Source organism: Spea bombifrons, chromosome 13, assembly GCF_027358695.1.
Source record: "Spea bombifrons isolate aSpeBom1 chromosome 13, aSpeBom1.2.pri, whole genome shotgun sequence".
Taxonomy (NCBI): domain Eukaryota; kingdom Metazoa; phylum Chordata; class Amphibia; order Anura; family Pelobatidae; genus Spea; species Spea bombifrons.
The window spans coordinates 28,500,597-28,515,884 of NC_071099.1; the positions used below are offsets into that span (position 1 = coordinate 28,500,597).

General features: G+C 40.7%; 1 protein-coding gene across 1 annotated transcript in view; it reads right to left on the reverse strand.

Annotated features, from left to right (window-relative positions):
* RALY (RALY heterogeneous nuclear ribonucleoprotein) overlaps window positions 1–15,288 on the reverse strand; it is a 61,437-nt gene that overhangs the window by 11,090 nt on the left and 35,059 nt on the right. The window contains exon 3 of the mRNA XM_053452837.1: window positions 1,862–2,130. Coding sequence (XP_053308812.1) covers window positions 1,862–2,117 — 256 coding nt within the window. The 5' untranslated portion in view covers window positions 2,118–2,130. The remainder of the gene's footprint in view (window positions 1–1,861; window positions 2,131–15,288) is intronic.

Consider the following 15,288-nt stretch of genomic DNA (forward strand, 5'->3'; position numbering starts at 1 on the left):
CTGACGGGAGCTCCTATACTGTAATCTCGGCACAGCTATCTGCGCCAGCCCAGGGAGAACCCGCCGTATATTAGAGCAGGTGCTGCCAGGCCATGGAGGGCAAACACATCATATCCAGAAGTACCCCGTGTTACTAACGGAGACAGATTTAAAGCCTTCTCGGGAGCCGCTTGGATAATTTACTCCTCTGTCTCTCAGAGCGCTTCTCCTGTCTAAGTCACACTGTCAATGCCATCTTCTAATGTTTACTTGGATGATATCAAAGGGAAAAAGTTCCACCGCTCAGGGCTTTACAAGTAGCCGCGGGTGAACACGTGTGAGACCTACACAGCTTTAAAGCAATTACGTCCATTTTTTTCCTTCATGGATCAGCAAAGCAACCAGCGTTTGCTTCATTGATGCTCTTCGTTCGGCGAAACAAACAATGTTTCACGGATAAATGCCGCTTGATCACTTTGGTGGTGGCTGCCAGGTTTACTGTGCATGCCGTAGGTTTGAACCCTACAGGGACCTGTCTGTGCCAGCGGCACGCTAGCCGGCCGAACAAGCTAAAGTGGCATCGAGTGGCTTAAATAGTTATTATAAATACCGTCAGAGATAGCAGCTCCGTTTGAATTATTTAATCAATTGTCATGTTATTAACTGCGCCTTCACATGTATTCTTTGTTACTCTTGTCTGTAAACTTGGAAGACTGGATGGGGGGGAAGCGTGGCTGGCATGGATGCCATGGTCAAAAAAGTGGTGCTCTATGGCTCTATAGTGCCGTATGGCAAGAAGTTACCACGTTCTGTGGATGAATTCTAAAGATCTTAAGGACATTAATCAAGACCTTGCAGCTTGCTACACGTGTTTTACTTGATGACATCACACACCAACTATTGCATCACTACACTGACACGCTGCTTTATCCAGCTACTACTCAGATTACAAGTCACTTGATTTGTAATCTGAGTAGTAGCTGGATAAAGCAGCATGTCATTTTTACAGGAAGATTAGAAGGAAGAGGAGGATGTCTTGGTTTAAAGGTTCCTTGGTGTATTAATCACTTTCAGTGTCGGATGACTGAGCACCAAAGGTTCTTGGGATAAAATAAAAATTATCAAAGCAATAATTAAAACAATATTCAATTGTTTCCTCTCTCCTCCATGGTCACTGTCTTTTGACTATTCTCAAGGTTGGTCTTCCCACACCTAGTTATGGACTGTTTGTGACTTTCCAACCTACACCAGCTGGCCAGACAACTATAATACCTACAACTACCATAATATGGATAAATAATATTAGAATTTTTACCCAATACATATTTGTGGCATATTTATCATATCTTTTTTTTAACTAGGTGAATAAAAAATAACATTTTTCAGCTGAATGCAAGAGTTACCCTGTTGCTGTCACATTTAACTTGCTGCGTTGCCCGCAGGCATCAGACAAATGTTACAGTCGGTCAAGTTCCGTTAAAATCTGACTTCACCGTAAATACATACGTTTTGATGTTTTACTTTGTACAATTGGTTAAAAATCTTAATAAAATCTCCATCTGCATGTTAAGTTAAATGATATCACTGCAGGTGACCTATTGGACACAAGCATGTGAGTTATTCTATTTTCTATTGGATGCTCCCAGTATTGTTTTTGTCCTAATTGTAGACTCAACAATTTATAGAAACATCCATTGCAAGAGTAACTTGTATTTTTTGGAATGTACCCGTCAAGCATACATATTGACCCAGAAACAGTACTTGTAGGATTTCTCAGCACCATGGACCATACCAAGTATAGTCGTAACTGTGGGAAGCAGCTAACATAACGTGAAGTAAATAATGATGGAAAACCATTCCCAGTTAGGAAATTCCCACTTACCCAAGGTCTGTCCAGCTAGGACTCGCCCGTTTTCACCAAGAACAGCTCCTCGTGCGTGCCTTTCGTTCAAATACTGTACAAATGCATATCCTTTGTGCACGGAGCAGCCAACTACTCGTCCGTACTTGGAGAAGATGGACTCCACGTCGCTCTTCTTCACCACGGCTGTGTTTAGGTTCCCAATAAAGACTCGAGAATTTAGTGACTTGGGGTCATTTTTGTTGGTGATGTTGCTGGTGGCGGCTTTCAGGGACATCTTCCCCCTAATGCTGAACACAAATTAAGGGCTGATTAGAAACGGGTATATGACCAGAGGAGACACAAACATTGAAAGAAGAGTTTAATGCAGCAAAGCGAGGCACAGAGAACGCAAGGTATAAGGAATCCAGGGGTAATATGAGGGACCATTAACAAAAATTCTTCCATATCATGAAAGTGAAAAGTACATTTTACAGAATTTACAGGTTTGAATGTTTTTTTTTCTTCAAGAAAATTAGTGGAAATGGGAGGGTTACAAATTACCCTCCCATCACATTCATAAGAAGATGTTTAGTCAAGAGTGTCTTATAGCAGACAACACTTAGTGAAGACCGAAGGAAATAGATGATAGAACATTAACAATGTGGAGCCTTAAAGGAAAAAGATCTGTTCCTTGGATTGAAATATATGAAGGACCCCAGCCCCCCCCCCCCCCCTTTGCTCTATCTAGCCATTGGCACTCACAAGTCCTGGCAGCGTTCGATCCTGAGTCCCATTGATAGTGGAAAATAGATTGAGAGCGCTCCCCAGCACCTACCACTTGAACACCGTTCAATTATTTCCAAGACGCTGTTGGCTTCATTGATTAAAAATAGCTTTTTTTAAACAAAACCATCTACTACAAACGCCAACATGTCATTCCTTGTTAAGATATTTAAACACTCACTTGTATATAACATGCGTTACTACCTATTGTATGCTGTATATTTTATGACTACGTTTCCAATGCAGTGGCTTTAATATTTTGACGCTGTCTGATATAAACTCAAATGGTGACTTGGTGACATTAATGACGTCTTTTGTTTGCTCTCTCCAAAACGTCTTTTTTTTGTATGTCTACCATATGCTCCCAGACTCCAAAGTGTGTTTTGGGGTATTATCTGTGCGATTAGACAGCGTCTGACCCTACACATGATGGCTTCTTCAGAGAGTGGGCACCAGCTGGTACACGGCGATCTCTGATATCACGTCTTCCATGGTCCAGCTGTAAAGAGATTTAATTCGAAGGCGCCGGTGTGAACGTCAGCTGGAGACCCTGTGCGTCTGATATAGGCTGCTAGACACATCTGAGACCACAGGACTAGTAACCAAGCAGATGCTGCTTTATTAAATAGCCATAAGGAGGAAACACAAAACGCGCAGATTTTTCAATGATCCGTTGAACATAAACCATTTTCAAAACTTAGGAAACATGCTTCTTAAGCAACAGTTCATTCCTCTGCAGCATATGTTTTTTGGGGAGCCCGATACTCATAAAAAACGAAAAAAATGGGCCCCTTATGCCACCTTTATGTGAATTTTTTTTTTGAATTTTTTGCAAAAAAACAAAAGAAAATAAAACAAAACAAAAGCTGATGAACAAAAAAATTACACTTAAAATTAGACATACATTAGAGAGAAATGTATTGGGTTTAAAGAGGAATTAAATATTTCCCAACATGCACCTGACCTCTTCCGTCTAACAGTCTGCTTGACCTTCCACAATCTGGCTCCCATCTACAACACTCTACTTAGACAACCCTTGGCGAAATGACTAATGACCACCTAGCCGCTAAAACAAAAGGCTACTCCTCCCTTACTCTTGGGTCTCTCTGCAGCCTTTGCCGCTGAGGACCTGCCTTCCTTCTGGAGACCCTTCATTCTCATGGGTGTCTCTTGGCTCAACTCATACCTTAGTGCCTCCTACTCGAGAACATGTTCCTCTTCCCTACCGCTCTCTGTTGGTGTTCCTCAGGGTTCTAGGACATCTACTCTTCTCCACCTACACATCCTCCCTTGGACAACCATTATCTTAATGTAAAATATCAGATGCCATCATCCTGTATTTCTCCATATTAGTTTGTGTTATTATGTGTCTATTAATCATACATTTACAGTGCAAATAAATCTTTATATTCTTCTTTTTTATTGTCCAAAATGCCTTAATGTCACATTCCCGTTAAAGCCTCCCTTCACTATATTAATAGATCCCGGCGTAAGCAAGTACTTCGAGATCTTCGAATTCTTCTAATTCATACATAGAATATTGTCAATGTGTATATTTGCAACATCTTTTCACCTACCCATCTCAGATAAAGCGTGAAATCCCAAGGTTATTTTATGCTTTGCCTCAGCATCGTACAGAATTCCTTGACAAGTGTAAGGAAAGAATGAAACGGACAAAATCTATGTGAGTCTTGTGCTGCGGCCCATCAGAATGTGCAATAACTATATATATTTCATTTTATCTGCAGCGAGTCATTTCAGGACTGCATTCTTTATGCTTGTGAAGCCTTCTCTCAGCGATCGCCTCCCACACCAAACACAGACCCCATTTAAACTCAACGCCACCGGTAATGCGTTGTTCTATCATAATGTCAGGAACATTTGTGGTTACTTAGTGACCTGGCTTCAAAAACCACGGGGAATGTATCCTTGATACCCAACACAGAGGCTATGGTGGCATAAACTGGTATCATGGCATCCTCCGTTTGCGTACCCAAAACCCCAAATTCTCAAACCTAGGAATTCATTGAATAAGCTGACATTGAGTCTCTTTAAATACCATTTAATAGCCCATCATGCGGATTCTATGTAGAGAATTACCTTACTATTTATTAACGGTACATCATTAGTCTGACCACATTCAGATATAAGGTTTCATGTTAAAACTCAACTTTACTACATTAAAAAAAAAGCTATTTTTGCTGTAATTTTGATTTTATTGTCACAGTGCCATAAATGACATCACACGAGTTGACAATCATCTGCAATGATGTAGAAGCTGCCGGTCACGGGGGCTCCTACATGGGTCGTATAATCGCATCATTAAGAGCATTAAAATCGCTGCTGAACTAATGTGTGGATGTTTCCTGTAATTTATGTGAAACATAAAAAAAAAATAAAGTCATTAATGGATGACAATGGAAAATGTGTATAAAAAAAAAAAAAAAAAAAAAAAAAGATGGTTTTTGGTACAATCTGTAGTTAAATAAGTTATCAATTAAGTATTTAAAATAAAAGCTTGTCGCTGAACCGATGGCTTGTTAAATGAAGATCATTTCCCGACAAGATGCAGGACGTATTACTAAATCACCCAATTATATGATCTTAACTGATGCCTTGGAGACATTGATCTGTGTAACGCATCTACCATCTGCGAGCCTGCTAAGAACAGTCACTGATATGTTGATATATATATATATATATTTTATTTGGTATTGATCTTTACGGATACACCTATTTCTGGCTTCCAGATGAATCGATACGGCAATGACAAAGCCCACCTTTGACTAAATGTATTAGCCAGAGCCATGAGGGTCTGCGAGTTGACTCCTGCTTTGAGAGCTAATCGTTGGCCGGGCCCCCCCTCCGGTCAGTACGTCTTAGGTGGTATGGATTCTTGAGTCCAACAGACTGCGGTTCGGCTGAAGTGATGTGGTCTTTGTGGTCATACAGATCGGTTACAGTTAACTCCTGTGATATTAAGAAGAACTTTCCATTGTAATGCCTTTGAAGCTTTAATGATGGCTCGGCAGCGGGATAACATCAAGGTAAAAGTCATCTGGTGTCAGAAGATGACACCAGGATTGCTCTGTGTTCAGACTTCAAACGCTAACAGACCATTTCTGAATGCCATTTGTTGGCAGTTTCTGTCCCATTAATGATTATTCCATGTCATCTGTATCTTAACGAGCTGATAATGAGCTGTTAAATCAAAGGATTGTAACGATGATATCAATTTATTTTTTTACATATGCACCTTAGACCTTAATGTGACTAATCATTAGCCCTTTATACCGACAGCCTAGAATGCACAGTATGCCTAAGACAAGGTGGGGGCCACAACTTCCAGTTTAAAGTATGAAGTCCAGTTAAATATACCAGTTAAAAACACACAAGAAACTTTCAGTGCCAGAGGACACAATGGAAATCATACCAACTGGTATAATAATTGTGAAGTCTATTGGTCCTCAAATGTGTACGTTCATACTCATGTGAGGTCTTAGCCCCCCGGCCCCTCATTGTGTAGGCATCAATGACCCATGTTTGGCTTGGCCAAAATCTCAAACTGCCCAAAAATCAAAGGGAGCCCCAGAGACCTGGTAATCAGCTGTGATTCCAGATGTTCCTGGGCCAAACATGAAGAGTCCCCAGGTATACATATAAATACATAGGATAGTCAATGTGTTGAGATTATTTTAAACAAAACCGGCAGATTATTGTATTATCCTGGCAAATACATTAAAAGGGGGAAAATAATTACATTTTTTAAAAAAAAAAATGGGAATTTTTCTTTCGGTCTGGCTATCTTTGCTTTAATAGTAATTCAGAAGAGTTAAATGTGCTTCATATTTAAATTGTATTCTTTCCCTATATCCCTGCAAGTACGGGGCTGATACAATGCACGGTGTACCCCTCGGGCCATTTAGCAGGAATAGCAGAACAGGGCTCGTTTTCCATCTGACAGATGCTCCAGGAGATGAAGAGTTAATCGCCGTCGCTTCTCACCGGTAGTCCATTGTAACTGTGACAATAACATATGTAAATGGCGTGTGGCTGATCCGTGCTGGCTGCTTCGCGAGGTCTCAGCCAATAAACCCGGTGGGGCATCGCCATTCTGTGCTGTCCTCGGGTGCCTCGCCAGCTTTGTTTGTCATTACAGCCTTTGTGCTTAGAACAGAAAAGGGGAAACAAAACTGGATTTGGTTGTTTGAGCTTTTTCTTTAACCCTTATTTCCAATAATTTATATCCTTACGAGCAGAAAGAATGTTAACACGTCAGAATACTGTGTTGATCATTTTGGGGAACATATAATAATAGTAAAATGATATATCCATCTCCTAGGGCTTTGTATATTCTGCAAACACCACACATTCCTCTATATATCCCCTATATAAAAGCGTAAGCCATATTATTGCAGATACCGACCTTTATGTAAGGCATCTCATTGCTCCATATAACCTCGCAATACATACTATCACTCTTCTTATTACTAAATAACCCCTTTTTATTATTTCTTGTTCAACTCCATGTACCTCAGCGCTGCTGCACCTCGAAACTACTCGACAGAACAACAGGGTCAATCTCTGCGCTCCTGGTCATCTAACAGAAGGGGAGATCGTTCACCTTGATGGTGTGCCTAGGCTTGACTAAAGGGCCCTTCGGTTTCTGAGTCACATGAAAAGTCCAAGTAAAGCCCCAGCCAGGACCACAGGAATCGTAGGGACCAAGACCATTGGGGTCAGCCAGAAGACCCTATGAAACCGCCATCACATTCCATTAACCCCTTCTTTACCACCCAATTTAGAATGCAAACAAAACGCACGCTCGCTGCGTATATCCTGTTGTTAGAATACCCAGAGAAACCGAGACCGAAACTGTGCAAATTTACATCATTATAGTATTAGTCTTGTAGGGTCAGACACAATGTTCTTCGGGTTCAGCTGAAACTCCCTTCTTGTCTCCTACAGTATTACTGGTCCCATTAACTAGAAAAAGGGCTGAGTCCGTGTTTCCATGACAACAGCATCCCTATAAAAGGAGTGAGACCTACAGGCTTCATCTGTTTCCATGGTGACTAACTGTCACCATTTTTTTTTTTGGTGATGCAATGCAATTAGCAGACAGAATAATTTGGTAATTACACACACACCAATATAGCATTTGCTTAATTCGATACACCTAACAAGTAGAATTGTTTTAAATTGCCCTTGACAACTGCAATTATCAGACTAACCATTTCCCTTCTGGAACCTATATCCTTATCTCGCTTCGTACATGCGCTACAAATTCTTGTTAGATTGTGCGTAATGAATACCCTATGTCCTTAATTAATTTTGTAAATGAGCGATTATGAAGACTGACAGATCTTCTATAGACCTACAAGAAAAGAAATACAGGTGTGGGTCTGGAATATTTCAGCAGCTGAATATTCTATAGGATTACTTTAACCTTAATCTTTTAGTATAATTAACACAACAGTTAAGGAAGCGCAGATTTGGAGATGAAAAAGAAACATGGTAGATATCCTCCAGAAGTATTTACCCCCCATTATTACAGGTGTCCACATCAGGCCACTCGCCTTAGGGGTTAAGGCAAGAAGCTGGGAAGAAGGGATTGGCACTGGAAGTGGGTGTGGCCTTACTGGAATAACCAACTCGCAATAGGTGGAAGGGGACCCATATTCTAAGGGGGGGGTCTGCCTTGGGACAACAATTAAATACAAAAAGGGGGTGGCTGGGGGTATAAGTACACAACAGGGTGGTTGGGGCATCACATAAAACAATACACAAATGGGGTGGGTGGCTGGGGGAATCAATACACAAGGGAGGGGGGCTGGCTGGGGACATCACATAAATCAATACACAAGGGTGTTGGGGCATAAATGCACAAAGTGGACTGGCTGGAGGCACAAATGCACATGGGGCAATACAGAAGGGTGTGGGGGGGAATACATTAAAACCAACGGAGGGGCCTGGCTGGGGCATCAATACACAAGGGGGAAAACGCACAAAAAACAAACCAGTGTGGAAAGCATTTTTTATGCGTTGTGTAGATTAGGGTGTCGGTGTGGCAGAGCCTGTCCTGGTGTGTGTGTTTGGTGTGTCGGTGTAGCACAGCCTGTCCTGGTGTGTGTGTTTGGGTGTCGGTGTGGCAGAGCCTGTCCTGGCGTGTGTGTTTGGGTGTCGGTGTGGCAGAGCCTGTCCTGGTGTGTGTGTTTGGGTGTCGGTGTGGCAGAGCCTGTCCTGGTGTATATTTGGTCATCTGTTTCTTGGCACTTTGCTTTCTGTAGGAATAAATAGAACCATTTAATTTTTACTTATACAGAGATAAAACGCCTTCCTGAATGTGTAGTCACTGCAGAGGACAAAACTTTCTAGGCCCAGAAATCAGTGAGCGGAAAACTAAAGCTTTTGTGTTATTTACTCCCGGCATATTTTATTAAAAATGATTAGCGGCAGTAAATTGTGGCTTCAGGTGTCCCATGTATGATGACTTTTTTAGTGTACTGATATCCTCCCAATCCCATCACATTACATCAATATGAATTAGAAAATCAAGAAAAGATGGGCATGGATGGTGGGCTAATTCGGGGGCGCAACTGGCCACTTGACTAGACTTACCCCCCCCAGCCCTCCCCTGCCTAAAACCCATAATCACGTGCATAGAAAGAGCAGGACATCTGTTTATAAATTAGATTATGGAAATGAAATAAATTACTCTTTAATTACTTTATGCATACTGGAGGAGAACAATGTATAAGTAAGACGTTTACAATAAAACACATTACACGGCTGCTCTGCCACCTCCTTTAGGTCAGATCTTGTAATGATTCCCATTGGCTTGGAAACAATGCCAACAATGTATTATTTCCCGATAATAATGCATGGTATTTGTGCATTTACATAATATAAGATTATTTATAATAGCCTGTAAGTAAGTACATAAAAAGCTTCACATTATTTCTAAATTGATTACTAAAATTACCATAAACCCTGATGAACCATTCATGTGTTAGTTTCCTTTTAGATCAGTGTAATTTTTTTTTTTTTTTTTTACATAGAAATTATTTTTTGCCTCCGTTTCTTAGCGTTCTTTTGTAGACTTCTTACATCAATATTTTTCATCTGTTTGCTGTACTTTCTAGGGAACTGGAGGTCAAAAAAAGTCTTACAGGGTGAGTTTGGGTGGATGAATTTCCAGGGTTTGCAGGTTTGTGCTGGGGATTATGAGATTGCGAAAGGCTATTAAATTCCTTCAGCAATTTCTATCCTTTTTTTTTTTGCTTTGGGGATCTAGTCCAACCCCCAGGGAACCCTAACCCTGATCTATGACATCAGAGCTGTGTGTGCGCTGTTTTGATATTTTAACCAAGTAAAAAGAATTCTGGAAAAAAAACATCACTATTACCACCATTGAAATATTATTCAGAGTTCCGAAAAATAATTTTGTGTCATCTTCCCCGTCTGTCCCTTATTATCGTAAAATAAACCTCTTTGATTGACAGCGATGCAGGATATATAGCTGAATTAAATAATGATTTTATTTTATTGCATCTGCAGAAGTGACCGAACAGATGGCTGTTTAGTTTTTGGTACGGCTGGGGTTAAACCGATCTGGCAGTGTATGTTGAGTCCACCATAGTTACAGCTGTCAATGCTCTGGGGGTCCTGCTGTTCTGATCAGAGGCCAGGTCAGGATAGCGAGTCGGCAGTACTTTCTGCTTCCCCCCTGAGCAGGCAACATAATAAACATTGTATGATGGGTGGGCATGAAAAGGGTGGCAGGCCAGTAATTACCAAAGAAGAAATAAGGTAGCACAAGGGTTTATAATGAACGCTGATTGTTAAGGGGGCAATGGCTACCTCCAACAGCTCACATCAGGACTTGGTATAAACATAAGCATATGTTAGAGGACTTTGCGCAGTCCTGTACTATGTTAAAAACTAAAAATGGATCATTTAAATGGATTAAGGATGATGATGGCTCCAAATATATTATTTCAGTCCATTGCTAAAAGTGACTCAAATCACTCACATTTTTTTTATTTCTTTTACATTTTAACCCCTTAACGACAATCCACGTACATGTACGGGGTTGCCGTGCAACGAGATAACGACAATGCCCGTACATGTACGGGCTGCCGTTAAATAGCTGCATTGCCGCGATCGCGGCGTTATTGCCGCGATCGTGGCGTTTTCGCCGCGATCGGCGGCTTTGCAGCATCCACGGAAGCCTCCCAAGTGAGGCTGACCGTGGATCCGGGGAGGGCAGCCCTTGGCAGCCCTCCCCGGAAGAAAAATGGCCGCCGCCGCACCGATCATGAAAGATCGCGGCGGCGCCCGGCTAAAACAGCTTAGGAAGCGATCTGAATCGCTTCCTAAGCATAAATGGTGTTACTGACATGCCTCGATATCGAGGCATATCAGCAACACTACCCCCTACCCCCGATCGCCTTGTGATTGCTCCGAAGAGCAACCACAAGTGCCATCCTGTAAATGACGTTGCCGTCATTCACAGGATGGCATCAACAATAGATTTGAGTTCATAGAGGGTCTATCCAGACCCTCTTGTGAACTCTCGAGCTCCTCCTGCAGGTTGAATGCAGGTACTGCATCCAACCATGCAGGGTAAATGGAGCCCAGCTCACTAATGAGTGATTAGTAAAAAAATAAAAAAAAATGTAAAAAAAAATTTACAAAAAAAATTTACATTTTTTTTTAAAAAAAAATACAAATAATATGGTAACATATAAAAATCCCCACTGTCACCAAAAAAAAAAAAAATGAATAAGCAAGTCCTAAAATTCTTTATCTTTACAAAAATTCCAGCATGGAAAGAGTTAAAATATTGGCATTACAAATGCCCATAGGGTGTCTCGTATTAAAAAATGCATGAGTGGATGGGATAAATTGAATTGGCCGGGTTCAAAGGTGTCCCAAATATGGGACATGGGGGCAGTAGGATCAGATGTCTAAATGGCCAAAAAATACACACCTCACAAAGGCGGCCTTTTACCTCCCAAATAACCCAACAAACCCATGCATGTGGGGTATCACTGCGCTCAGGAGATGTTACTGAACACATATTGGGGTGTTGTTTGACACGGACATATACCAGGAGCGATAAATTTATACCTGAAGTACAACGTGTGTGAAAAAAATACAAAAAAATGTACTACCATAAAGTTGCACAAAGGCTGGTGGTAAAATTAGTGCATGGAAAGGGTTAAATTACCAGCATGTGAAATACCTTGGGGTGTCTAGTTTTTAAAAATATATGACTTGATGGGGTAAATTGCATTGGCCGGCTTCAAAGATACCCGAAATGGCACATGGGGGGAAGAATTACCAGATTTGGAAAAAAAGGTTTTGAAATAGCAAAACGCTACCTGTACTTATTGCCCCATAACGTGCAGAAAAAAGCAAAAAAACATAAAAACATTGGGTATTTCTAAACTCAGGACAAATAGTAGAATCTATTTAGCAGGTTTTTTCATTCGTTTTTGCAGATGAGTAAAAGTTTTTTGTTTAAAAAGTGAGAAAAAGTAATTTTTTAACAAAAAATCCCCATATTTTATCATTTTTTTTATAGTAAATTAGATGATATGATAAAATTAATGGTATCTAAAGAAAGCCCTGTTTGTCCTGAAAAAAACAATATATAATATGTGTGGGAGCATGAAATGAGAAAGAAGAAAATCACAGCTAAACAGGAACACCGAAAAATGTTAAAATAGCCATTGTCCCACAATATACTACGAGTAATAACCCCTATTGTCCTTAAGGGGTTAAGGAATGTATTCTTAGACCTCTGTTATTTTCAACCCAGTGAAGGCTGCCGAACAAGTGAATTGAATTGAAAACATGCAAAGACCCTGCTGATGAGACGATCGTCTACCGGTACCCGTTAAAACTAGTGGGAATTTAGTAGCCACTGATTATCAGAAAAATAAATCGGTTAGTAACTGATCACAGCTGAGATGCAAGGACTGAGGTTTTCAGCTCCAAAGGACAACTGTCACATGTGAGATAAAACTATAATGTAATTCAGCCCCGAAAAACATCTATCAGCAGGGCTATTATTACCTTTAATGTACTGTTATATTGTAAGTGTTAAGCAAGCATTGTCTGCAGGGCAGGCTAAGCAGAGCGTTTCCCTCTTTTGGAGGAGTGGTTCCATGAGGGGGGCCAGATTATCCCACTGTCGAGCCAGTGCTAGCAAGAGACAGTCTTGAGTGGGCAGGGAGTGGGCGTGGCTAAACACCACTCCCCTAACTGGAGAGAAAACAAAAGTGACAAGGAGACCCAGGAAAGCAGCGCTTCACCCAGAGACTCCAGGTCAACCCTGAAGAGTTCCAGAGTATGACTGCCTGCCTTTATTATGTTTTATGCTCATCTTTTTAATGTTTAATCCCCCAACCTGATTATGTGTTGGCATTTTCTGCTATGTTCAATACAAATGCCAATTTTAATGGCTTAGATAAAAAAAATTGCATGTTTTCCATCTCCAGGAGAATTTACAGTCTCAAATACATTATTGATTACCTGAAGATATTACTGGTTATTATATAACCACAGATTGGTGAAAGAGACAATGTATGGGCTGTGTATAAAAAGCAATTCCGATGAAAGGCTCTTTTGAAAAGATTTTGACATCAGGAACATTAGAAATGTTGCTATGGCGATAAAACAACTTTTAAATCTTTGCATCAGAATGATTTTTCCACATAATCCCCTGGGTATCAACCAACCTTTCCAAAACAGCAGTAATTAGCCAACAGATAGAAGGAATCAGTGTAGTGGCATTACCGGCAATCAGTATACAATTCAGCTTGTAGCATGCGTACACCCTATTGAGACGACACAGCGTGCCTCGGACTGTGTTCATTTCAGTACAAAAAAACTTTGATTACGAGTGAGCGCATAGCCACAAGCCTCGCCGGCCTTCAACCCAGCATAAAAGAGGCATTGGGTTCACACAGCCGATAATCAGCCCCCTCACCCCAGCTCACCCAGGGCTAGAAAAAAAAAAAGCCAAGACACAGCAGCCAATTATTTTGATGTTAAGAAGTTTTGGGAATTGTATTATATTTCAGACCTCTCATGTCGTGAGTTTCCCCCGTGACTTGTGAATCAACCTAGATTCAGGCGCATGCATGGGGTGTGTTGGGGCTAATTAAACATACAGGTGATTTTAGTGTTCAGGTCTAGGCAAGCAAAGGGAAGGTGAGGATTTTAGGCATGAATGGCATTGGATCCACAGAAAAACATGCCAAGGAACCTGCAAGGAAGGTGGATCTTCCATCAAATTGTATCATCTATGGTGATTTGGGTGTGTTCTGCACTCTTGGTGTTGCTGGTGGCTGCAAGTGACTGCTTGTTTTATTAACAAGGACATTAAATTTGGTCTTCAGCATGTGGTCTGCTCTAGGGAGTCAATAGGGGACCTGACCGCTTCATTTGTTCTTTAAGTGGTACAGAACTGGGATTAGAAGATTGGTACGGTGTAGCATAATAGGAACTAATCAAAGGGAGGAATGAACACCTGGATCATTACTTCAGGCAGAACCAATAGGATACTAGAATGTATGTAAAGAGATGTTTGCAGATAATTGTAACAATTGATGCCACCTTACATCAGTGGTGAGAAATCACCGTGAAGCCCAGGAAGAAACGTTAATATTGCATTTATTTTCTTTTTTGTGTGGCGATGGATACATTAGATAGTATACATATCTTTAAACACTACATTTCCTGAGAATCATTCGTTTTAAATCGTTTTAAATTGTTATGGTGTCTTTCTTGACTGGTGCACACCTTGATGCCAGCCAACATTCTGGTCATGTTATGTCCACTAGGAACCATCCCTTAGCTTCTGAAAGTAGACATTAAAGTCAACATCAAAACTAGAAAAAAATATGCTGGAGAATTGGTTTTGTCCCTAAACCAAGATGAGTTGATCAGCGCAGTGTGAGGTTGTGATATCACTAAGCAGCTGACATTCATCAGATTCTCTGCTGGCAGGAGGTGCACTTCCATGTCAACCGGAATATGGAAGAACACCATTAATGATGAAGACATTCAATGTAAAACAACCATTCATCCTCTAGTTATGTCAGGACACATTGGCTTAAGCATGATTGAGTTAACTAAACAAGCTTTCTTCTGGTTCAGATGTGTTCAATGGGATTTATGTTTAGATTTTGATATGGTGGATTTTGGTTCAAATTTGAAAGTGTAATTGTTTTGTTTAAAAGCTAGAGGTTATAGGTGAAGCTGAGTTCATCGGCAGCTAGTGGCAAAAATCTGAATTTATAATTTGCCTGGGACGCATCTCACTCTGCCTTCCAACTATGGCTAGGATGCCACTTAATCAGGAGGAATACTTCTGCATATCCTGAGAACGGGAAATTTAAATCAAATATATATTTTATTTACTCATTACAAATATTAATCTTACTGATTGCAAAATGGATGTTTTTTTTCCACCTGTCCACCTATGGACTTGGACTACAGTTTGACCCAACTGTGCTGGGTGGGATTCAGTGGCCCATGAAAGTTTTTAAATTTTGGTGAAAAATCCACTAACAGGTACCCCTGGCAGCTAATCTCTATCATAAAACCATCACTAACTCTTCTGCAGTAGATCCATCCAACTTCATCACCAGATCGGTCATCAATCC